General features: G+C 31.4%; 1 protein-coding gene and 1 long non-coding RNA gene across 3 annotated transcripts in view; one reads left to right on the top strand and one right to left on the bottom strand.

Moving 5' to 3' along the window:
- Positions 1-19,628, top strand: part of LOC139512561 (uncharacterized) — a 110,450-nt gene that overhangs the window by 52,600 nt on the left and 38,222 nt on the right. For both annotated transcript variants that reach the window (XM_071300277.1, XM_071300278.1), the window contains one exon: positions 1,285-1,373. In XM_071300277.1, the coding sequence (XP_071156378.1) occupies positions 1,285-1,373 (89 nt within the window). The remainder of the gene's footprint in view (positions 1-1,284; positions 1,374-19,628) is intronic.
- LOC139512562 (uncharacterized) lies at positions 10,464-14,814 on the bottom strand. Its single transcript, XR_011662309.1, has 3 exons — positions 14,675-14,814; positions 11,459-11,546; positions 10,464-10,584 (listed from the first exon to the last, which is right to left on the bottom strand). It is a non-coding gene; the product is annotated as an uncharacterized lncRNA (long non-coding RNA).

The following is a 19,628-nucleotide window of genomic DNA, read 5'->3' on the forward strand; positions in this document are numbered from 1 at the left end:
TTCAGTACTTATTCTCTGTCATACGATACAGTTTTCAAAATTAAAAGCCATGTGTTGCCTTTTTTAACTACTAGAACCTAATCGTAAAGGACTTCCTAGTTCAAACATTTTCCAGATAACTACATGTCCAAATTCAGACTTGGTTCTTAATTTTTGAAATGTATAAAAAGAAAAAAACCCATATCAAATAAACATACGAAAATATGAAATCTTTTAAAAAGACATAAAAAAACACGATAACCAACACGAAATGGGACCATAAACAATAAAAAAAAATCGAATTGAACAAATGTTAGCAATGAAAAATCGTTGTGATACAAAATATCATTTATAGATTAAAATAATAGTATCGGTCCGGTTCATTTTGTTTTACAAGTCGAATTTCAAGTGGAAAACCTGTATCTTAAATGTGTAGTGTATATTTTGTTTCAATGCACAAGTTGAAATAATGCTTCTGAGATAAATGATTTTGAAAGTGTTGTTCAATAAAGGTTTGAAATATCATATAAATGTTGTTTATTTTACATTTTGCGTAAAAATAAATGATGAAAATGAATTGAAACGTACTCTATTAAATGCAAAATATTCGTAGTATTCAATTTTTACAAAAAATCCTCAATAACGGATTATTTTTGCTAAACTTTGTTTGAAATTGTTAAAATAATGTGTTACAACAATGTATATAATAACAAAATGCATATCCCGAATGTTCTTTTAGAATGTAGGCCAAAAATCTTTTGAAAGTATTTTTTTTCTTTAAAGTAAGGGAACAAACTTCAAAGCCCATTTTACAAAAATTGCACCGTACGATGTTATGACGACAAGTCAAAATGTGAAGTGTAACCTTTGAACTACCAATACTGTGATTTACAGCCGTATAGTCCGAATGACGATTAAACTCCTTAAATAAGCGACTTTTCCTTACTTGGTCACCGTACTATTTTCAATGATATACAAAACATATACACCACGCCTTACTCATTAACATATTTAAACGAACTCATCCTACGGATTCGGCGTTTAAATATATTAACTCGTAAATAGCGTGGTATATATATAATACTTATCTTAGTTTTTCAATTGTTTAACAACGCTAGTAGTTGACCATGACACACCACATTTATGAAGTACGACTTATTATGTTTCAAGTTTCAATAAATATCACAAGAACATTCTATATTCTTCTTTTCTAAAATGTATAAACAACCAACACAAATGATATACTAGTTAGTATATAATAATTTTAACCATGTTACTGAACATTTTTTTTAAAATCAATTAAAGGTGCTGCGGGCGTAGAAATGTTTGGAGAGTTTACTATACATATGACGATTACTGCTGTCCTGGTTGGAAAGGATATAGATGTAACACACGTACGTTATTGACTCGTTGTACACGTTTCACTTCTTTACTCTTATTCTTCAAACACTTCGCTCATATAGTTATTGCATCGGCCTATTGATTAAAACATATGTATATTAAAATATTTATGTGTTTACAAAATTTCAATGACATGTTTGTTCCTATAAACGGAAAAAAGGAAACAAGCCAATACACTAATAATATATTGTTAAATATATTGCTATAAAGAAAGTTTTCATGTCTGAGAAATTTGTATTGAGTATATTTTTATGATAAATCAAAATGCAATATTTTTGTTTTTGTTTTGATCTGACGAACTACAACCCTGAAAGATTGGTATCAGACTTTCGTCACTGCTACTTTTAAACACAGAGAGTTTACATAAATCTACCTGAATTGATTAAAGCGTGTTTTATATAAACAAGAACGCATTTATTTGTGTTATTGACCAACTCCTAAGTTTTCAAAAAAAAAAAAATCTCAGTTATAAATACTTTATATCATATTTATATTTAAGAAATAATTGATGCAAGCTATACTTTATTGTAGTTTTAACATGGGTAGGCATTTTATTTGTGATTATATTTGCCCGAGCGATAGCCTACCCATGTTAAAACTACAATAAAGTATAGCTTGCATCAATTATTTTGATTCTGAATAGGACAACTAAGGTAATTTCTATGTCCGATAGGTATTAGTGTAATAGCGTTTGTGTAGGCTCTTCCATGAACCTCCTTTATTTTGTAAAGAAGCAAACGGCTGGCACTTTGATTTTTTAGAGGGAGGAGTTTAAACAGCCAGCATGAACGGTGGTCGTATCTAAGTCAAATATGTCAATTTCGGAATGCAACACATTACAGTCATAATAAATGAATTAGTAATATCATGTGCACCATTTCAGAGTTTGAAAGTGTTTAAAGTTAAGGAAATACATTAAGTGCATGATAATTTGATTAAATTCATTATTCTGAAGAAGTCAATATACGCATGTGCAAACAATTTTTTTGGATTTAGAGCTACTAGTAACTCGAATAATTCTGCGCCCTCTAGCGGCCTATAGCCTATCGAATTAATGTAGCAATCGGAGATTAGACGGAGATCAGCGGAATATAACGACTGACATTAATCGGGTTAATTTAGAGCATGAGTTTGTTCACAAAGCGGAAGACGCACGTCTATGGCACGCCGTTTTTATATTTATTCAAATTTTAAGATATCTTATTTATTTAACAAGATATCTTATTAAGTATTAAGATATCTTTAATTTTTATAAGATATCTTATTTAATTTGAAAGTAAATAAGATATCTCTATTAGTTTATAAAATATCTCTATTAGTTTATAAGATATCTCTATTAGTTTATAAGATATCTCTATAAGTTAATAAGATATCTCTTTTAATTGATAAGATATCTTATAAAGTATATAATATATCTTAATTCTTTATAATTACATTAGATGTATGTTTCATTATAATACTTTATTCTGATTGGCTAACTGCACATCACGTGTTATTCCGTAAGCAGTTGCATTGCTCAATACAACTTTTCATTCATAATAACACCTGGTCCAACAATAAAGTGCACAGGTGAATCAAATAAAAAAATATGTAAAATACGTGTTTTCATGATCATAGCTAAAAAATGTAATTATAAGTATTGAATGCTTCTTTTTGTAACTTTATAGGGTTGTAAAATTGTTGACCGTGCGCACATTTTTAGAATGAAGCGCTTCCGCGCTTCATACAAAATGTACTTCGGTCAACGCTTTTACACCCCAATAAATTTACAAAAAGAAGCATTCAATTCTTAAATAAAGATATCTTTTAAATGCATACTTTATAAGATATCTTATTAATTAATAGAGATATCTTATAAACTAATAGAGATATCTTATTAACTTATGGAGATATCTTATATATTAAATAAGATATCTTTATAACCAATTAAATAAGATATCTCTATAAGTTAATAAGATATCTCTAAAAGTTTATAAGATATCTCTATCAGTTTATAAGATATCTCTATAAGTTAATAAGATTACTCTATAAGTTAATAAGATATCTCTAAAAGTTAATAAGATATCTCTAAAAGTTCGTAAGATATCTCTATTAGTTTATAAGATATCTCTATAAGTTAATAAGATATCTCTATTAATTAATAAGATATCTTATAAAATATATAAGATATCTTACTTCTTTATAAAGATATCTTTTAAATACATTCTTTATAAGATATCTTATTAATTAATAGAGATATCTTATAAACTAATAGAGATATCTTATTTACTTATGGAGATATCTTATTAAGTAAATAACACATCTCTATTATTAACTATATAAAAGATATCTTATATAGTTAATAAGATATCTTATAAATTAATAGAGATATCTTATATTTTTAATAAGATATCTTATATATTTAATAAGATATCTTATATATTTAATAAGATATCTTTATAAACATTTTAATAATATATCTTATTTAATATATAAGATATCTTATTTAATAAATCAGATATCTCAATTAATATATAGGATATCTCATTTTGTTATTAAGATATCTCAATTAGTTTATAAGATATCTTATTTAACTAAATAAGATATCTCGAAATTGAATAAATATAATAACGGCGTGCCATACGCGTCATACTAGAATATTGGCAGGGAATAACGTATGTATATGGCAAATGATTTAAGTTGTTTATGTGAGATGTAACACCAATGTGGGCCTTTTTAAAACAAAGAACAATCAAACTAGATTTCCATTATTATATACAGTTTTTTTGTACACATTTAAACACTGTACATTTGTTATGAAAACATATTGTTACATGATGATATATTGTATTTTGTTGATTATCTATATGTATTTTTAAAGTTATAATCCGCAGCGGTCAGTTTGCTTCCTGGTGGACATTTTTTGTTTTTTGTTGATCTAATCATGCTGATAGGATAACACTTCCTGCACATATAGCAGGGTGCCCAATCAACAAATTTGATCGATTTGCCTTAATGCCCGCGTCACACTGTCCCGATTTTTACGCCGATGACAACACGATTATGGAAATTTTCAAAATCGGGACTGATCGTATCCAGATCGGGCTATTCGTAGTGCCATCTTTAACCATCGTAGAACCATCGGCCACTTTTTCTAGCCTTCGGGGAGAACTTCGGGAAGGGTTCTAAATTTTTTAACATGTTAAAAAATCCCCGAAGGTGCGTCCGATGTTGAGGGTTCGTATTGAGTTCGTATCACCATCCTCACCATTGTAATATCACCGCGAATGCATCTTTGAACATCACATTGCATTCGTGTTACCATCGTTTCCATCGGGCAGTTTTGACATTACGATGTCTACACGAATGAATCACGAAGCTACTCGAAGGTTTTACGATGGCAACACGACTTCGTGAAGACCTCGTAATCCCGTCGTGTTGCCATCGAATAAAAGTACGAAGGCGACAAGATGGAACTACGACGGCAATAAATCCAGCTAAATGTAAGTTAACTTTTGCGCTAAAATACATTTAAAGTGTCATGCGCGATATGCCCTGGTCAGTCTAATACGACAGTTCAGAAAGACGTTCACAAAACATGGAGCTCATATCATATGATTCTATGAGAACAAGAAAGGCGACAGCGTTGTTTCTATTAATTCAAATGGAACAAGAAGAGCAGCTATTACAGGCTCAGGATTTACTTTTACAAGTGAAATATTATTTTTTGTCAATTTTTCATATCAAGTAACATAATGAAAAACATAAACGCGCCTCGTACACCAACACTGCAGGTACACGTATATAAGAGGGAAACCAACATTTTCTTCATTATTCTGATTTTTTATGTATCGTCTGAGTTGTTGTCACACGAATGTTTACTCCATAACCATTTTGTTTTCTATATGTCATATTTTGGCGCATTTGTTGCTTTCCCCACATCCTTCCTTTTGTCTATATTATTATGATATTCTCCTGGCAATGCCGAGCGTGGCATCTCCTCGTATGTAACATATTGGGGACAAATATGGACACTATATTTGTATATGACACATGCAGAAAATGGTAAATTGAATATGTATATTTGATACATAAACTATTTTTTTAGAAATCAACCAAACCATTCAGTAACTGGAAATACCTTTAATATTGTCTTTAGAACCAGTAGGTAAAAAAATGAGCAACCAATTTCCTGTGTATTATGCTATTTCAAGGAGAAAAAACAAGTTCATCTGAATGACCTTGACCTTTGGCCTTAAACGTAAAAAATGTCAGATCATTACAAGGAGGATCAATATACCAAATGTGGTTAAAATCTTTTGAAGCATATTGGTTTTAGAGTGTCCACAAGGGTGATATTGCCTTGTATTACAACTGACACTGTGACGTTGACCTTTGAACTTTAAAGTCAATAGCGCTTAAGATATTCTTAACGAGTAACACCATACCAAGTTTTCAGCATTTTGGTTCTAGAGTGTCCATAACAATTTTATCTACACGCAATTTACATGTAGTAGGCGAGGGAATAATAAACTAAGTTTTATAAGAATTAGACAAAAAGATCGATTTCCCGGCAGACTTGTACAGAAACGATATGTTGTCGAAATTCTGTTTGTATCAAAAAACGTGTGATGCCTTCGGCATATAATTTAAATGCATCGTAAGCTGTACACGACGTCTTTTAGACATCGTATGGCCATCGCGCCATCATCGTAATCCATCGTGTAGCCTTCGTAATCCATCGTGTAGCCTTCGTGATCCATCGTGTAGGCTTCGGCTGAAATATGAAGCTTAAATATCCGTCTTCGGTTAACCTTCGTATGTCCATCTTTTGCTATCGTATATAATTTCGGCACCATCGTATAGACTTCGTTATTCATCGTAATTGCTTTGGTCACTATTTTAACGAGATCGGGACCAACTTCGTACGAACTTACAATTTTCGCATTCGGGGTGTCCATCGTATATAAAAATCGGGACAGTGTGACGCGGGCATAATGGAATAACACACGGCTATATTTTATATCATTGGAAAGAGGAGAACAAGTCTAATTGAAATATCATTGTCGTCGTTGTCTGCCGTGGTCACGTTTTTTTTAAATCATGGTCAAAGATCAAAGCAAAAATTGAAGAAAAATGCACAGTCACATTTAGATAGTTTGGTATATATATATGCGATTGGAGTAAAATAAAAACAACTAATTTATAGAAAAATATCTTTTGTATCTATATTTAAATCTTATTTTATACATGTTATATTTTTATCGAAAAAAATGACTTTAGATTGACTTTTTTACATATAGGGTGCAAATTTGAAATTTTCAAACAGCTGTTAAATAACAGTGACCTCGACCTATTTCAATTTCTAAATTTAAAATTTTTGTATTCAAGTCCTTACAAGTAAGATCTAAAGATGTTTGTTAGATCTTATTATCAACTATAATCATTTGTCGAAAAAAAAATATGTGTTTTTCACGTCTTTTGATAGTTAGGTGTTCGTCAATTTCTAGGTAAATAACAAATTTCTGTTATTGGGTGTGAAAGAGTATATATAAATAATTTGTTTCGCAATTAACGTCGAACTTGGTTGAATATGAAGTTCTGTAAATAGCTTTGCTATACAGAAGTAAAAATTTCGGCAAACAGAGAAAAGGGGGGATTATAAAAACAAAACGTCTATTTGAAACAGGTCAAACACCGCATCCTACATATACAGACGCTTAAATGAGCAACAATTGGCTATAATGTTTACAAGTATTCCAAAAATATGATAATGGAGAGGGTTATGTACAGCACCGATGTATTTTACAAACAATTGAAACAAAAAAGGCGTGAGAAACCAAAGGATCATTAAAAACGCAAAATGAAATCTTATACATCGCCATCTTCGTCGTCATCAATGTTTCTAACTACAACCAGACAAGTATTTACATTTACATAGAAACCTGATTAAGGCCTATACTGGTTTTCGCTGACTCAAAGAAACTTTTTCCAGTCAGGAATTTGACGACCTTCTATATATGACCTGACACACTTTCACAGACGAACAAGCACTTAATTCAGCTTTAAAATAACTGCAGTTATGTCTGCTAGTGTAAGATTTGTAGCAAGAATGGTGATACAACATTTTGTAAGCATCAGTACGAATATGGGCTAGGTCTGAAGCATCATGCAATAAACTAAAATCTTTCCGTGCTCCCATAGCCTCGATTAAGTTTTTTTTGTGCTAATTCCTCGCATATTATTAAGCAATTCAGTAGAAGAACCCTGACATATAACACACTTATCCCATTGTATTTCATTCCTACTTCGTTTCGGGCTTGATTGGCACAGTTTAACAGGACTGTGAATGTGTGGCATATTCCGGGTCTGAAACGTGACCGAAGGATGTGATTTGTATATTACAATTATAACAAAACTATCAATTAAAAAAACCCTATTATAGTGTGTGATAACATTGTGTGAGGGAATTCGACGTTTGATGTACCACTGTTCACTCCAGTGCAATTTATGACAATACCACTGCATCAATCAGAATTATTTTTTTTGCAGTGTTTTAAGAAATGATTTTGCTTTGTTGTCGCGTATTATTTGTGAAACATTCAATGTTTTAAAAAGGCGAATTTTCTTTATAAAGTCAATGATTATGTTGACTTTTGAAGGCCAAACTTTCTACAGCCTTAAATACGCTAATGAAAGATCCAAAAACTATACCAATACATAACGACATGTTTATGAAATTATAACAAATCTATTGGTTAACAAATTTTTACTCGTTATTGCAAAATAATGAACTTAATATATCTGACATTTTCTCCCTACCCAGTTTACCCCTATACATTTTTATGATGTGGACTGGTCATTGTTATTGAATCGTAGGCAATTTGATTGGATTAAGTTGTTATTAGTTTACCTTCAAACTTGTTTATGCTTTTCATACATGACTATTGATTAATTAGAACGTGCATGAATGTGTACAATAACTAAATGACCTTCAAACTGGACACTGGACGAGTCAATATTATGTTTTATCAATGAAAGTTAAGGTATGAAAGCTAAGAATTGCCACTTATTCGATTTTCACAAAATTTTCGGAATATACAGTTGAAAGGTTATTTTTTAAAAGCCTATTGTGAAGAGTTAAGAGAAAGTTTACAAATAATACGTTTTGTTCCATTAAACAAGTCATTATCGTAAGAGAAATACCGAAATATATTTTACGCACGACTACGGCAGGTAAAATTATTATTTATCATAATAAAAAAAAGCATTTTTCAGTCTCATTGGAATATGTTGATTACAATTAATCCCAAACTTAAGAAGTAAGTAACTAAAGTCAAAATATGTCCGATCTGCCTATTTCTGCACATCAAAAGTCAATACGATCGTTTTAAAGTCAATTTCGTCTACCTCACAAAATCTTGTTAGACACATTATAAAGTTATATAAAAACCAACAAAAAATATTTTCAATTACAAGACAACGATCTTCAAACTAACTGGACTATTCCAAATATACAAATCAACCATACAACAAGTAAAAAAGAGAAAGGAAGTTAGTGACAATTGTCCTAGTTAATGACCTGATAGTGTGAGCTACAAAACGATTAACGGCACGAGAAAGGCGTGTTTGAATCAAGACGAATTATCACTAAATTTGTGTTTTAAACTGCTATTTTCTTCTCACCTATTAACATCACACGAAAGATATTTGGCACACATATGAACCAGTGGCGTAGCCAGGGTTGAAATGATGTGGATGCCTTTGCCGAGCGGAGCGAGGCGAAGTTTTTTTTAAGACTATTTTATGCAGAATTTTTTCTTTTTCAGACATTGTTCCTGTAAGCACATGTACTCCCCTAGAATCCGACACTGGTTAGATTTTTAACACTGGACACTTTTAATTTGCAAAACACTCATTTGCAAATCCGCCGCCGCCTCAAACAAGAGCTACAATATCATGTATACAACCAAAATGTGCGGAATTACATGGGATTCAATAATTTCATTGGTTTTATACTGTTACTTTCATATTTATTTTGCAATTTGAATTATAAAAACATGGGATTTTCAATATCCCATGGGACAGGGCAAAATCCCATGGGATTTACCATTATCCCATGGGATTTTGGTTAAATCCCATGGGATTTTTTTTGGTCCCATGGGATTATTGTTGTCCCATGGGATATTTGTTGTCCCATGGGACAAAAAAAATCCCATGGGACTATAATTATCCCATGGGATTTTTAATATCCCATGGGACAAAATAAAATCCTATGGGATTAAAATTATAAATATATATATATATAAATATAAAGTTATGTGTATGTTACAATGAATGCTGTTTGGTAGTAAAATGTTTTAAATGTATACGAGTTTTTTATTTGTTTATATGACAATAAAGATTATTCTTATTTTGGAATGTATAATAATAATATTTTACAGTCAAAGAATAAAGTCCTTTCACTGAAACAAAATGATGAAATTTCTAAATAAATGAAAAAATATTGTTTTGAAATCTTTGTCTTGTTTATTCTATTATGAAAAATAGAACTGAAAAAATATTTCATATTCTGACTGAATAGTTCACTCTTTTCATGAGGTAAGATTTTCTTTGTTATAGGTTCATTGCAATACTTGTATAGGCAAACGATTTGAATTATAATATATAACTTTGTGGTGTACATAATAGTATGCTTATATTTGCAAATTTATAATATAAACACTTTTTGTTAAAGTTTTTGCTTTCTTTATTCACAACTTGCTATGTACAATTATTCAGTCCACTATATAAGAGTGAAGTCAATAAATAATTTCATTCACTAGAATATTCCTGCAATTCTTAGACAAAACATTTTTTCAATCTGTTCTTCAAAGATCTTCCTCTGTACATCTTTATTGAATCAAGAGATTCAAATGAGAAGACAAAGCAAGTTTATTTGGACAACAACATTCTAATATCTTGTTCATTCGTTCCATCTTTCAATTGATAATTACATTGTTGTATATATATGATCAAGTTCTTGTGCATCAATGATCGTGATGATATGATTCCTTTTTGTTTATAGTCATCATGTTGAAATTTCCTCTTTCAAATAAATGTAGGAAAAAACATGTTCCATTTCAAATTAATAAAAAAGTCGCACTATGGAGAAAAATATCAGCTTTAAGTTTTCCGTTCAGTATTGATCTGTGAATGATGACCATGAAAATCCAGATTTCTGACCTACAAATACACAAACTCAAAAATTATCATTGAAGAGATCAATAAAATGGCTATTTTATCATGTTTATGATTAATATGATAAACTTTCATTTAAATATTCAAGTACTAAATTACAGAAATCGCTTAAATTTTATAATAGTTTAGTTCAAGTACAGCTTATTTAAAATTATAATAAAAAATATAGGCCACCGTTGAGTTAAATAAGATATTACATTTTTAATGCCAAAAAATGGCATTTTTGCACCAAAGGGAGATAATTTGGAGCTTTTTCAATGATATATGCATTTTAAAAGTCATCTGGGGCCAAACCAAATTGATTGTTTTGAATGATTTGGTGTACCATATGATAAAGATATAAATAAATTGAGTTATGAAAAAAAAATATTAAAACATTTTTCTGAAATTGTTATACCCTAGAGCCTCCTTAAATGTCATTTGATCTCTATTGGAGAAATGTCTCATTGGAAATCAGACTGCTAAGTGTTTCTTATTTTTATATCAACCCAGCCATATTATACCTGTCTAATATCAGGAGCTTGTACATAGTTCAGTGGTTGATGTTGGTTCATACCCGTCATTTTTATTTTTCATAATTTTTTGTTTTTATAAATTAGTCTGGTATATTTGACGTTTGAATTGATGCTCTGTTTCAAATTTGGTTAGTGTTGACTTTTATAGATTACTATAACATGTATAGGGTATGGGTTTTCTCATTACTTACAGGTCATCAATGGCCTCTAATAAGTAATTACAATGCTTACATCCACTAAATTGAACTCTGATGGATAGTTTTCTCTTTAATCATACCACATCTTATTTTAATAAATATTTAATTATCATTCAAGGACAAAAATTTTTATAACAGTGGACTTACCATTTAGGCTTTGTTGACCTCTGTAAATCTTATTTTGTTGATAATTTCTTCTGTTTATAGTTTCCCCTTTATCTTTCATGTTCTTGCCCTACACATAAAAGGGTAAACATCATTTAATGACAAAAATAACTACTACATGTATTACATAATTAGTAGGCAACTGAAAATTTTGTCTTATTTGTATATAACATCAACTTACTCATCATTCTTGCTGTTCAATATCATGAATATTATCATTATTCTATGAATATGAGGTCACAGTAAAATTAACCTTGGCAGGCAGACATATTTTTTTATTTGATACCTTGTAGTCATTCCATACAACAAGTAGACCTATGCTTAAAAAATCTAAGGCCAAAATTAGATATGTTTGTTTCCCCTCCCCCCACACGGGTCAAAAATAAGCACCCGGGTCAAAAAATTATTTTCCACAAAAAAATCAAAATTATTTTTTTCCTGAAAATAATTTGTTTCCATTTTTGGAAAGTGCTTGAAAGCAGAAGGATTGATAATCTAAATAAATACACTCAAATTGAGCACAAACAACTGATAAGTGGCCTGGACTGGACAAGTCAAACCATTCATGTGACCATGCTATGACAATCACATCCAGTTAAAAAAAACTAGAGGCTCTCAAGAGCCTGTGTCGCTCACCTGTTAATGTGTTTACTGATGTCAGCCATCTTCGTTGGTAGGCGGGGTCATTAGACACTTTTTTTTTAAATAGATACCCTAGTATTATGATTGTGGCCAAGTTTGGTTAAATTTGGCCAAGTAGTTTTAGAAATGATTTTTATACAAGTTACAAAAATGACGAAAAGTTGTTCAATATTGACTATAAAGGGCAATAACTCCTTAAGGGGTCCTCTAACAATTTTGATCATGCTGACTTATTTGTAGATCTTACTTTGCTGAACATTATTGCTGTCTACAGTTTATCTCTATCTATAAAAGTATTCAAGATAATAACCAAAAACTGCAAAATTACCTTAAAATCACCAATTTTAGGGCAGCAACCCAACAACAGGTTGTCCAATTCAACTGAAAATTTGTGAGGGGATATATCTTATTCTGATGGACATTTAAATCTTGAAAGATTTGCCCTTAATGTCTTAGTTTCAAAGATATAAAGCAAAACCTGCATTTTACCACTATGTTCTAATTTTAGCCATGTCGGCCATTTTGTTTGGTAGGCTGGGTCAGCGGACACATTTTTTTAACTACAAACCACAATGATAATTGTGGCCAAGTTTGGTTAAATTTGGCAAAGTAGTTTCAGAGAAGAAGATTTTTAAAAAAGTTACAAAAAATGATGAAAAGTTGTTAAAAATTGACTATAAAGGGCAATAACTCCTTAAGGGGTCGACTGACAATTTTGGTCATGTTGACTTATTTGTAGGTCTTACTTTGCTGAACATTATTGCTTTTACAGTTTATCTCTATCTATAATAGTATTCAAGATAATAACCAAAAACTGCAAAATTTTCTTAAAATAACCATTTCACAGGCAGCAACCCATCAACAGGTTGTCCGATTCGTCTGAAAATTTCAGGGCAGATAGATCTTGACCTGATCAACAATTTTACCCCATGTCAGATTTGCTCTAAATGCTTTGGTTTTTGAGTTATAAGCCAAAAACTGCATTTCACCCCTATGTTCTATTTTTAGCCATGGCGGCCATCTTGGTTGGTTTGACAGGTCACGCCACACATTTTTTAAACTAGATACCCCAAGGATGATTGTGGCCAAGTTTGGTAGAATTTGGCCAAGTAGTTTCAGAGGAGAAGATTTTTGTAAAAGTTTACAGACGACGGACGCAGGACGACAGACGACGAACGCCAAGTGATGAGAAAAGCTCACTTGACCTTTCAGGTCAGGTGAGCTAAAAAAAACCTGCCTTCCTGGTCTGTTTACAAAGGGTAGACCCGGGGGAGGGGAAACAGACATTCTTTTAAATGTGGCCTGATAAAATGACAAAACCAAGAAAACTTATCATTGACCAAAGAACAATAAAATGCGGTCATGGTTTATATATGAATCTGCCATTCAGACATGCACACCTTACAATTGTTTCATATCTACCAAATATAATCTACCTGTAACTTTAAACATATGATAAACTGACAAAACAATGCAGTGTTTCATTGACCAATGAACCATGCATGAAAATGTGGTCAAGTTCATATAAAATATGACAGACAGCTAAGTGCATCTTACAATTATTTCATTCACTAAATAAAGGGGCCTTATTGCTTACAGTATCCGGAAAATAGACCAAACCACAAAAAACTAAATATTTTCAAAGTTCCTTATACCCTGCCAATTTGTTATGGTTGTGCCTGTTCCAAATCAGGTTCCGATAATTCAGTGATTGTCGTTTGTTTATGTGTAACATATCTGTTTTTCAATTTTTTTGTACATAAATTAAAGCACAATACATTTGTACATGAAACACAAAGCTCATCACTGAGATAGTAGTCTCAGATAGAGGGAGGCGGGGTCAACCAAACTCCCCTATTCAATCTGAATGCAGGACAGAAAGTCACAGTCAAAAAGTCACACACTGTCACAGGACAAAAAGTCACAATTTAGTTTTGAGATTATTTTTCTTTGAACAAGAAAACACTCTTTTTGTATTTTTCTTGAAGTTTTATACATGAACATGACATGCATGATGTAGCAACTTTTAAATTAAAATTTATTAAAAACAAATAAATCAGTGCATTAGGTTTGTGCACATTACCATTACATTTGCACACAAAAATCATTACGTTTGTGTGCAGCTTTTGATTACATTTGCACGCATTTTTTAACATGTAAATATAAAAAAAAAGATATAGTATGATTGCCTTTTACAGCTGACTATGCGGTATGGGCTTTACCTCGGGCTTTGCTCATTGTTGAAGGCTGTTTGGTGACCTATGGTTGTTAATGTCTGTGTCATTTTGGTCTCTTGTGGACAGTTGTCTCATTGGCAATCATACCACATCTTCTTTTTTATATTATGAACAATTTCCTAAAATTAAAAATGAATATATGTAATAAAAAGAAGATATTTCAAAATCTTTTTTCATTTATATTCAATCAATTGTCAACAAATTGTTTGTGACTTTTTGTCCTATCAACTTTGTTACTTTATGCCTGAGTTTGACATGTGTTTGACTTTTTGTCCTGTGACTTTTTGTCGGAATGTCCTGTGACTTTCTGTTCGTTTACCTTCCATCTAAATCAGTGAACTGAATAATTGTTTTTTGCAGAAGTCCGGGGAGTGTTAAAAAATCACATGTGCAAGTTGAGAGTCAACACTTACACAGGGACTACACAATACTTTTTCAGAATGTCAGCAAAAAAGAATCACTGGTGACAGGGGAGTGTAACCGATGAATTGATCCTGAATCAGATAAGATTTTCCCGGTACGTCTAAACACCGCTCAGGAGGACCTCCTGGGTGCACACATGCAGGACATACAAAGTGCACTCATGGCAGACCCTATATAGTCGCCGTCGTATCTGCACACATGATGGATGTATATATTCGTTATAGATCGTCATACACTTCTCATTTTAGAGTTAAATTTGCAAGCAACCTCTTAAGATTTTAAAATAATAATGCTACTAAAAATATATTATTTCCCCCAATTTTCGCAATTTTTTCGCCATATAAAATATTTAGGCGACTGTGCTTTTAGTGAATATAAACGATTACGAGGCCTCACGAATAAATATAAATATGAAATATACTGGAACATCGATTAGCATAGATCGAGCAGCAGAGTAAACTTCCACATAAATCTCGAAGTTATTTACGCCGGATAATATAGACTGTGCTCCTGAATAAAGTTGTCAAATACATTAATTTGTGTTTTTTACTTCTACTAGAAATTTGATTCAAATGCTAATTACGCACCATTTGCTGAGCAGAGAATCATTCTAAGCCAGGAACCGTCTATACTAACTGATAACAGTAAGAATAGAAAGTCTCTGTAAAAAGGCAGTCAATCCTAACAGAACTGTATTAACTTAATGATACATGTACATCAAGTTCCAGCACCTCACCAAGCACCCTTGCCTTGCATACTGAGATGGCAAACTGGTGTGTGTCAGTATTTTAATATAAAACTGCGTAGGTTCATATCGTTTGATTCAACGTTTGTTTGGTTATTTTTTAAGGATCGTTGTAAAATTATATCTAAATCTTTGTTAAAATACGATTTTAAATTGTTCAATTCTTTCTTTTTCATAATTTTGTCAAAGTCTACTTTTTAAAGTTTTAAATTTTACAGAAAAAATGAATATTCCATTTTGATTTGAAGAAAATCTTTTTGAACTGTCATGACATGGTGTTGCAAAGCTGATTACAGGTAACTATAACATACAGTAATTTTCCATTTCGACAGTGCGTGTATTCTCGGGTGTGTATAACGTATAGTTTTCTAGAGAACATCCTGTCTACGTGTAATACAGATTGATGACATTATACAACATTTCTTTGGTTAAATGTGATAAGGTATCTGTGTCCATTCCCTATTTCAACACCACTAATTTTTCGAAGAAAAAAAATCGAAAAAAAATTTATATGAAATTAAGAAGAAAAGTAGCAAATATAAACTTCAGTAATTGCGCATTGAGTAAACATAATTCCAATATTGCATGAACAAATCCGTGAGAAAACGTATATATACATGTATGAATAAAGATGTGTTTTAAAAGACCTATTGGCATTATTTCACACTAGGACCTAAGATAACTAGAACTAAGCAATGGTTGATCCAGAAATTTTCATAAGTGTGGACTCATTGACTGCCTTAGAGTGTTCACGTCCAGTCATGCTTCCGTGATTCCCTATATATATTTTTTTTTTTTTTTTTTTTTTTTTTTTTTTTTTGATTCCCTATATAATCTACCATTTGTTTCCAAAGATTTAGGAGGGGGGCTGGTACACACATATATATATAAATATACCTCTGCGGCGGAGCCAGCCATTTGAAAAGGAGGGGGGTCTCAACCCAGGACAAAAGGGGGAGGGGGTGGTTCCAACCATATGTCCCCATTCAAATGCATTGATCGTTCAAGAAAAGGGGAGGTTCCAACCCCCGAAACCCTCCCCCTGGATCCGCCACTGATACCTAGTATGCATATAATTAAGAACAGCTTTGAATATATGCATATAAAATAATGGTACGTTTAAAAACCGTTCAGGATCTCCTGGTTGCACACAGGACATTAAGTAACTTAGGACATATATATATAATAGTAAGAGTTCAGGGTATACATTCGATAACTAACATATTTTATAATTTTGTTATTTTTGTTTTGATAAAATCAGAGACATATAATACATGTATTGAGACATATATAATACATGTGTCTCTGAAAAAATCAAACCATCTTTAAAGAACTTATTTCAGTTTGAATCGACTGTCTTTTGCATTAGAATTCCAAAACGTTAATGTTATTTATAAATGCCAAAACCTGCAAGAAAGAAACATTTATATTCGGTGATTTTTACACTAAACGTTTTCGTAATTTGTTTTAAAAAATATTAAAAAGTACATGTACATCGTTTTTTCAAGATTTGTATAGTAACTGGTTTAATTAAGTCCCCTTGATGAAATTTAAATTGCGAGACGCTAATTAATAAACTATGATCTATCTATCGGCATGCGTCGTTATTTGGGATACGTCACGGATGACCGATGATCATATTCAATACGATATACCAATCATCATTTGAATTTGGTCAATTGATCTTTAATAATTAGGACTAATTGGTGATGGCAGAGAATAAGTCGCTGGTGATGGTTAAAAACACATAGAAGTAAACTTTGCAAAAAAAAAGGTTTCCTCGGAAAAAATTATGAAAATATATGAATATGCTAAATTTTTTTTTTTCCGAAATAATAATTAAATACGTTTAGAAATAACAAATTTTCACAGTTGGGAAATTTTCAATTCAAGTTATTTCATTTTGAAAACGTTGAGAAATATAGATCTTATTATATGTTAAATGTGGGCCGCTTGGAGATCAACTTGTGAAACCCTGCATAATTAGGGTTTGTCTACTTTCGTCTTTTTCAATTGCCAAACATTCTATAATCAAGGATTTGTACAAGGCCTTGTTATAATGAATATTATCGCCAATATCACCATAATTAAATAAAGAACAGATACAATATTCGCCTAAAGAGTTTGCCATCTAACAATTCAAAATGAAATGTTGAGTCGAAACTGAGGTACCAAATCTATAAAAAGAATCACTATTTTAGTCGAAATTAAACTGTATATATTCTTTTTTTCAAAACTCCTGAAATAATTTAACATTATCTATAGAGAGCTTACATATGCAAATCTGTTTAGAAGTATGTGAGCGTAAATAAAATTTGTTTATTACCCCCCCCCCCCCCCCCCTTTTTCCTTCTATAAAATTTAATTGTAAACGATTTTCGTTCTTAATTTGTGTTTGCTCATTAACTGGGGTTCATGCTGTCAAAAAACAAAAATGTCTCCTTGTGTAAAAGTTATTGATAAAAAAAAATTGAAGCTTCCAGAAGAATAACGGTACGTCTAAACACCGCTTGAAGGACCTCCTGATTGCACTCATGACATACGAAGTGCACTCAGGACCCTTTATAGTCATCGCACACAGGATGGATGCATATATTCTTTATACGCTTCTTATTTTAGAGTTAAATTTGGTAGAATTTGAAATCGAACTTAGATAGATATGTTACATTTGTAATTCTTAGAAAATAATAAGGGCACGTGTCACTGATTACACAACTACTGAGCCATGAATTATCCAATCAACAAAATTAATTGGATTATCTTTATTGTTGTTTTATACATTGTGTTGTTAGTACAGTGTGACCATGCGGGAAGTAATATTGTGACGTCTAGAATGAATATCACGATGTTTTAAGATTTTCGTCTTTTATTAAGATTTCGTTCCATAAATTTTTAAGTTTTATCAGAGACATATAATACATGTATTATATGTCTCTGGTTTTATTATCATGTCCTGGACCAGTAATTAATTCTTTGCACGAGTTTGAAAAGGGAAATAAATGTTCATACTTTAAAAGAATTTATATTAATTAAAGTTTTGTATATGGAATCCGTTCTAAACGGTAAAAGCCGTACTTTTCAAACAATCAAACTCATATACATGTAGTTAGATGTTATTTCTCATTTTTATCGAACTTGTCCAGGAATTTTATTTTTGAGTTATACGAATATTTTAAGAAATCCGTTTTTATTAAGTTTTTTTTCTCTAATTAAAGTCGTTTTGTCCAGTTTCACAAGCCTGAAACGAATTTCAATGCGAAAATAAATTCTGAAAATGAACTTGTCTCCGTTTTCGTTTCCGTTTTTTAAAATTTATGATATTTTGGGTATAATTATTTCTAAAAAAATATGTAAGTTAGATTGTAGTAGCGAGAAATTATAAAAAAAGAAGATGTGGTATGATTGCTAATGAGACAACTATCCACAAAAGACCAAAATGACACAAACATTAACAAAGAAAGACTATTTCGAAGACAGTTTATTGACACGAAATCTGTTCAAACCACGACTAAGTCTTCGTGCACAGATTTCCGTTAAGGTTAAACTGAATATTGTACATAATTGTCTTCTCTTGTATAATGGTTTGTTGAGAATAAAGATATACAAATGTAATAAAATTTGATATTCAGTCAACATTGTGTTTGTTTAAAAACTTGATTTAGATAGAGAGAGAGAAAAGAATCACACTGAAAAACAAAAATCGAACTTGTTACAGAAAAAAAACTATAAAATAATTTTCTTTATTCGTGAACTGCAAAACACAACAAATTAATTTACCCGTCATCATGAAATATAAACTGAAAAAGCACATCGAATGAGATATATATTTTATTTTTTCTATATGCAAATTCATGTTAAAGGTAAAACTGAACTAAACAATACAATTCCTAAAAAACAATAAAGATAATCCAATCAATTTTGTTGATTGGATAATTCATGGCTCAGTAGTTGTGTAATCAGTGACACGTGCTCTCATTATTTTATAAGAATTAACATATCTATCTAAGTTCGATTCAGGCGCGGATCCAGAGGGGGGAGGGGGTTCCGGGGGGGGGTTGGAACCCCCCTTTTTTTGGCCGATCAATGCATTTGAATGGGGACATGT

Source organism: Mytilus edulis, chromosome 2 (genome assembly GCF_963676685.1).
Source record: "Mytilus edulis chromosome 2, xbMytEdul2.2, whole genome shotgun sequence".
NCBI classification, from domain to species: domain Eukaryota; kingdom Metazoa; phylum Mollusca; class Bivalvia; order Mytilida; family Mytilidae; genus Mytilus; species Mytilus edulis.